This window comes from Thunnus thynnus, chromosome 19 (genome assembly GCF_963924715.1).
Source record: "Thunnus thynnus chromosome 19, fThuThy2.1, whole genome shotgun sequence".
Classification (NCBI taxonomy): domain Eukaryota; kingdom Metazoa; phylum Chordata; class Actinopteri; order Scombriformes; family Scombridae; genus Thunnus; species Thunnus thynnus.
Genome location: NC_089535.1, coordinates 14167011 through 14173816, shown reverse-complemented (window position 1 = coordinate 14173816; position 6806 = coordinate 14167011). Strand labels below are relative to the sequence as shown.

The window sequence follows — 6806 nt, the reverse complement described above, 5'->3', positions numbered from 1 at the left end:
AAGAAGTACATGCTGCAGGTGGACAACCTGAAACTGCGGGATGTAGAGAAAGGCTTCATGTCCAGCAAGCATATCTTTGCCCTCTTCAACACCGAGCAGAGGTTGTTTTTTTTAATCATACACACTTACACGCAGACACACACTATTAAACACATAATAAAACTGTGTTTCATCCTGACTCCCATTCAATACTCAGACCTCAGACAAATGCAGATTGTACAGAAACAGGCGTTGTACTATATTTAATTAGTTTTTTGTATAGGGACAAGTATATAATGAACTTATGCATTTACAGCTTAAGCTAGTTTGCAATGGTGGTCTTTAGATGGGCTTTTAAAATACATAAAACCCACCAGTAAAGTACATATGAAACTGCACAAGACTCAATAATACATATGCACACATTACAACATGAAACTCAACAACAAAGTACATACAAAGCAGCAGAAAACACATACAACTCACAAACAAACATACCGTACCAGATCACTCAGGACTATATGAAAAACTGCTTCAGTTTGAAAATGTTAAAAATTGTTCCCAGTCATGATCCAGTTTGAGTTCTGTGAGTAAAGACTTACGCATGTTGATCCCCGGAACAAAAGGGCACCTTACAATTCCCAGTAGACGCACCTCGTGTTACTGAGCCAGAAACCCTGAGAGGAACCAGCAGGTCACTGAGTACCTGAGGAGTCTGCTTATTTAGACATTTATAGATGAGTTTAAGCTTAGCAAATTAAATAAAATTATCAATACTTAAACGATACTGAACAACATTGTGTATCCACAGGAATGTGTATAAGGACTACCGTCAGCTGGAGTTGGCCTGTGAGAGTCAGGAAGACGTTGATGCGTGGAAGGCCTCCTTCCTCAGAGCTGGAGTTTATCCCGAACGTGTCACGGTAAGATTTTTTCAAAGCCTTTGTTTCTAGCATGTGTATATATGTATATAAGGTAAGGTTAGGAAATTTATTGAGTTGATATTTCTCATATATGAAACCAAATGCAAAACACAACTTCACTTTAAATAAAAAGTTGTTCTCCATCAGTTGTTCAGATTGTTGTGGTGATGTTTATTTGGAGTCTATTTTAATGTTGTCATGTCTCACATGTGATATCTGTCCTCTTTCAATGTTTCTTCGTTGCTGTTTGACCTTGTAGGATAAGGAAGGAAAGGTACGTTATTTTGGTCTGCATCGTGTCATTTCATCATTCTATCTTTTATGTAAAGTCCCTCCCCCCTTAGTCTATTGATTACTATCTTACACTTCTAGCTGCAAGTAATCAATCAGTAGTTATTCAGTGTTACTAGCAGAACCAGGAAGTTGATACAGTATTACTACTACTACTACTACTGCTACCACTACTACTACTACTAATAATAATTGTCATGATATAATAAATAACTTAACATATAAAGCAAATAAATATAAATGAAAATGCTTTACTTGTTACAAAGCAGTCACACAATAAATACTGTAGACATAGTGTGTGTAGTAGTTTCCATTTATTTTAGTGTGTGTCAGTTTGAGAAAGAGCAGAAACCAGTAAAAAAAAGAGTCAGTTTTACTCTATTATTCTCCTCCATTCAGTTTTATCTTCTCTGTTTTATCTCTATAGTCTCTATAACTCTTTCTCACTGAAGCTAAAACTGTCCACCTTCCCTCATACGTCTCTACAGAGTGAAGGCGGTGATGAAAATGGCTCTGACAGCTTCATGCACAGCATGGACCCGCAGCTGGAGCGGCAGGTGGAGACCATTCGCAACCTGGTCGACTCGTACATGGCCATCGTCAACAAGACTGTCCGTGACTTGATGCCCAAGACCATCATGCACCTGATGATTAACAATGTGAGTCATCATCATGCAGAGCAGCAGTGTTAATGTTGAATGTGACGCGAAAAGGCAAAATGACCAGAAAAGTGTCATTTCTTTCAGATTTAAACCAGATTCAAACCATTTCTGTCTTTTTGTGTGTGTCCAGACTAAGGAGTTCATTAACGCCGAGCTGCTGGCTCAGCTGTACTCGTGCGCCGACCAGAACACGCTGATGGAGGAGTCTCAGGAGCAGGCCCAGCACCGTGATGAGATGCTGAGGATGTACCACGCCCTGCGAGAGGCCCTCAGCATCATCGGTGACATCAGCATGTCTACTGTAACCACCGCCATGCCGCCACCTGTTGACGACTCCTGGCTGCAGGTGCAGCGGAGCGGCTCCGGGGGAAGGTAAGGAATAACGGGAATGACGGGACAAAGAAAGAGCTTTAGAGAAGGTTTGAGCTAATTATTTATTTATTATCAAGTAAATATGAGTATTGCATATTACCAATATCATACTGGATGTTGTATTTTTGTTTATATTGTTCAGTATTTTCTCTTTTTCATCCATCTATTCTCTATACTACAGCTGCTCAGGGTCAACTGGGAACACTTCAGGTTCCCAGTTCCCAGTTCGCTGTATCTGGATCAAATTTGTTGTGCTTGCTCACAAGTACATTAAAATTGAATTTCCTGGTCAACAACTCCCCATAATTAACCCATGGGGGACAATTGTATTGTGTTTGTATTTTCACATGCGTTTTCTAAACTCTCACAGGCGTGTTTGTCCTAATTTTGAGCCAAGGTGGATGTGTAATGGATTGTTGAATCAAATGTTATAAATTAACATGGAGGAGATGAGGGACTTATTAAGTGATGCAAAGAAAATGGCAAGACAAAAAGGTGTGGAAGATGGTGTAAGAGGATGGGAAGGACAGCATTGAGCACATGATGTGTTTGAGATCTCACTAATGTTTCTTCTCCTCCTCCAGGTCTCCAGCCACCAGTCCAACTCCCAACCGTAGGGCTCCACCGGGACCCCCTGCCCGCCCAGGCTCTCGCGGGCCTCCTCCTGGGCCTCCTGCCGGAGGACCCCCTGTCCCGTCTCGCCCGGGGGCTTCTCCGGACCCTTACAGCGGGCCCCCGCCCACTGTGCCGTCTCGGCCTAACCGCGCACCCCCAAGCGTGCCTAGGTGAGTGAAAACACGAGTGTTCTTCCAAACAAACAACCCTTCGTCGGACATTGACATCCAAACCGTAGCTTATAATATCACATATGACAAATGTGGATACTCTCTGTTACTAAGGGGGATGTGAAGACACCTGGATGAGGGGATAAAGGAGGTAAATCAAAGTTAAGAGCTCTGGTGTGATAGAAGATAGAAAAAATAGACCATTAGATATATAGAGATCCCTATATAGACGGATAGACAGTGATATAACTATCATGATCAGTGGATTACTTTCCTCTTCTTCACTTGATTTGGGTAAACAGCCTTTATGTAGACTTGTCGGTACCTTTCTGCCACCACTCTGAACTTTCAACACGCTGTCAATCATCACCAACACACAAGGGCAGCTAACAATTCACTTTTCATCGCTCACACCCACCTCACCACCACTGTCCTCATTTGTTAGATTCTTGTGTTTTAGAAAGTAAGCCAGTGACTGGAATGAGGGTTAAGAATGAGCTGAAGAAATGCGGCGCTTCCTCTCTGTTATTCATTAACTGTATCCGCCCTCGCACCTGTACAGTTTGCCTCGTGTTTGCATGTGTTTTTTCAGCTAGCTAACCTTTTTTAACCCAGACCGATTCATTGTCAGAGTAGCAGCTTGCCTCTTTTACTGTCACATTACTGAGCACAGCTCTCACTGGCAATTCCAAGCATCATAATTAGATGTAGGAGTATCTTAAAATCCTCACCAATGGTCGTCTGATGAGCTGTGGTCGTCTCCATCCAAATCCTCACATTCTGGTCTGTCCTAAGTGAGAGCTGAGCACACGTGACGTCGGTCATTTCCTGCGCTGTAACTGTTTGCACTCCTTTTCTCTTCCCCTCTTCATCCCCTCTCTCCCTCGCCACACCTCTGTCCCGCACATGACTACGCTTCCTTTTACAGAATTACTATCACTGACCAATGAGGAATAACGTTTCTGGTACGTTGGGGGTACTGTCCGCCATCATCATCATCATCACTATCACCACCTTCTTTCTTTCTCTTTCTCTCAGAAGGCATCGTTTCACCGCATGCCATTATCTTTTTTTTTTTTCTTCTCAGAGCGCTGCATGGGCAAACACACTCCCAGTTCAGAGGGTGTGTGTGTTTGCATCAGTGTGTTTGGAGTTGATGCTAATTTGTTTATTGAAGGGGATACCAGTATGTCAGAATGGGAAAGTGTCTTGGGAAGGAGGAACAGCAGCAATGGGTTACAAAGGCCTCAACTTAAACATCCAAAACTTTTAAGAGTATTGGTTTTGTGTCAGTGTTGTACGTGACGTATATAAACCATGACATCCAGCCCATCCCTATGTGTCTGATGTTGTCCCTCAGAGTCATGGTATCTGTCAATATCACCGTTCAGTATGGAGTTTAGCGAGTGTGCAGATACTTCTTTACCACTGCTGGTGATTTAAGAGCAGTTTTAGCTTGTTCCACCTTTTTTTTGGCTAAATATCTTTATTGGTCTTTAACTTTAGATGAACAAACACTTAGAATAAAAGGACACATGTAAGGGCAAATTATTATTCTGGACAAGAACTCCTGCACAGTAGATTTTAAAAAACACCCCCAACTAAAAACAGATCATTAAATACAAAAAAATATATGCCAACTTGTTTTACAGGTTGCATGCTTATGATCTACACACAGATACTCCCCTTTCAGACTGTTTCAGTGAAGTTTTAGAAGCATGAACAGATGAAACTATCTAGTATTTCACAAAAAAAAACATTTAATGGAGAAACATTAAAAAAAGTAAAAAAGTAATAGTTTGACATTTTGAGAAATACAGTATGCTTCTTCACTTTTTTTTTGCAGAGAATTAGAGGAAAAGATTGATACAAAAATGTGAAACTATTCCACTTTTCCTTTAAACTTTCTGTATATGCTTATCTGTTAATCATCATGTGACCCCTTAGATTTATCTTGTGACCCCCAAATTGGGAACCATTGTTCTGGAGGATGACTGTTAATAGTCATTTCTAAAATCTTCAATAATAGCCTGTTTTGTTGCTTAAATGTTATTTCTACCACTTTTTAACATAGCGTTGTCCTGTAGCATCATCAGCTTCATAAATAAGTATAATAAGTATAAATCAGTATAACTGCATGCTTCTATACGTAGGTCAGAGTCAGATATGAAGTAATACTGGCCATGTTAAGTGAGCCTGATATCTCCGTGATGTTGGTTGTATTTTTGGGTTCCCTCCATGTGTTATCTCATGATATAAGTGGTCGTCTTTGTGAATGAGGGAACAGTATTTCTGTGGCCTGTGTAAGTATGAACCTGGAGTGTCACTGAAGACAAAGAACACTAATCCATACTGTTCCCGTTCCTCTCTTGTGTATCTGTTTATGTGTGTCCCCGGCAGTCGGAGACCCCCACCTTCTCCAACCCACTAGACCTCTGAGCTCCTCCCTCCCTCCTCAGTCCCACCCGTCCGTCCCACCCTCCGGAACGTGAGGCCAAGGACAACAGCGCCACCTTCCTGTCGTTTTCTGCTGCGCCCGACCTGAGCCGGGCTCCCTCCTCCTGCTCCTACTCGTCCCCCTTACAACAAGCCACGTCTCTCTTTCTCTCCCCTCCTCCCTCCCTCCCTCCTTCCCTCCCTCCACTCCCACACCCCTCTGTTTCACACAGAGATGCAGAATACTTGAAACACACCTGCATGACTAACATACGAACACTGCACTGCACACTGCACCCTCACAATTTAAAGAAACTATGTAGAGAATATAAAATGATTGATAAGAAACAAATTGGTGAGTGTATGCGCACATGTGCATGCACACACACACCTGCTTACATGAATACATAAATATATATATATGTGTATATATATATATATACAGTATATACATATATATATACTGTTAAACCTAAGGGGGGAGACATTTAGCATGACACTTTGCCTGAGTATTACATTACATTAAACTATATCTCAGCATTTCTAATACGTAGTCTGGCAGCTGATTGACTTATTTTTTTCTCTAATTAACATTTGTTTTATCTTATGTTCTTTATTTTTTCTTGTCTTTCTGGTTCATTTACTTGTTATATAAAGGAATACTTCACTAAAAATGTTATTTTTGTATCACAGACTCACCCTGTGTAGCCTGGCATGCTCGAAAAAAAAAAGAATCAAATGACTTCAATTCACACGAAGCAGCAAAACAATTAATGTTAATGACAAACACTTAAATTCAGTTATTTTGGTGATGATACATGTTTTTATGACATACCGAGCGACTGGATACCAGAGTCTTGGATTATGCTGCATGAGTTTGATTACTTTGTTTTTGTAAAAAAACACTCAGTGAAGCTCTGCTCTCTGTGTGAAGTCATGTTTTTTTTTTTTCTTATCAGCATTTCAGGCCGTGAGGTGAAAGTAACAGATACAAAACCTGGGTGAAATATTCCTTTAAGGCAGGTGATGCATTACCGAGCCAAGCTGGACTGGACTGGATATTGCATCTTTGAAACTCTGTGTTTATTTTACTGTTGTATTCGGATGTTGATCTGTAACTAGGGGGGGGGGGTCCCCGAAATGACAGGCGAGGACACACTTTAATCACATTCAATCGTGTGTGAGTCTAGCATGCTTTTGTACTTGAGAACTACACGCACACACTCACACACACACACACACACACACAGGTTTATCTTAGAATTAACAGCAGCTATTCTGAGCTGTAGATAAATCATTTCTGGTGTCTCCTCACTTTTATGATTTCGGGGTCTCTCTTTTCACTTGTTCGTCCTGCC

The 6806-nt window shown here is 41.2% G+C and overlaps 1 protein-coding gene across 4 annotated transcripts in view; it reads left to right on the top strand.

The window, feature by feature from the left end:
- Window positions 1-6806, top strand: part of dnm1a (dynamin 1a) — a 59753-nt gene that overhangs the window by 51162 nt on the left and 1785 nt on the right. For 2 of the 4 annotated variants that reach the window (XM_067573671.1, XM_067573669.1), the window contains 7 exons: window positions 1-101; window positions 791-902; window positions 1162-1176; window positions 1682-1852; window positions 1986-2227; window positions 2812-3012; window positions 5413-6772. The exon at window positions 1-101 is cut by the window's left edge and continues 9 nt beyond it. In XM_067573671.1, coding sequence (XP_067429772.1) covers window positions 1-101; window positions 791-902; window positions 1162-1176; window positions 1682-1852; window positions 1986-2227; window positions 2812-3012; window positions 5413-5443 — 873 coding nt within the window. In that variant the 3' untranslated portion in view covers window positions 5444-6772. Of the gene's footprint in view, window positions 102-790; window positions 903-1161; window positions 1177-1681; window positions 1853-1985; window positions 2228-2811; window positions 3013-5412; window positions 6773-6806 lie in introns of those variants that run through there. The other 2 variants (XM_067573670.1, XM_067573672.1) reach the window with 1 other exon arrangement.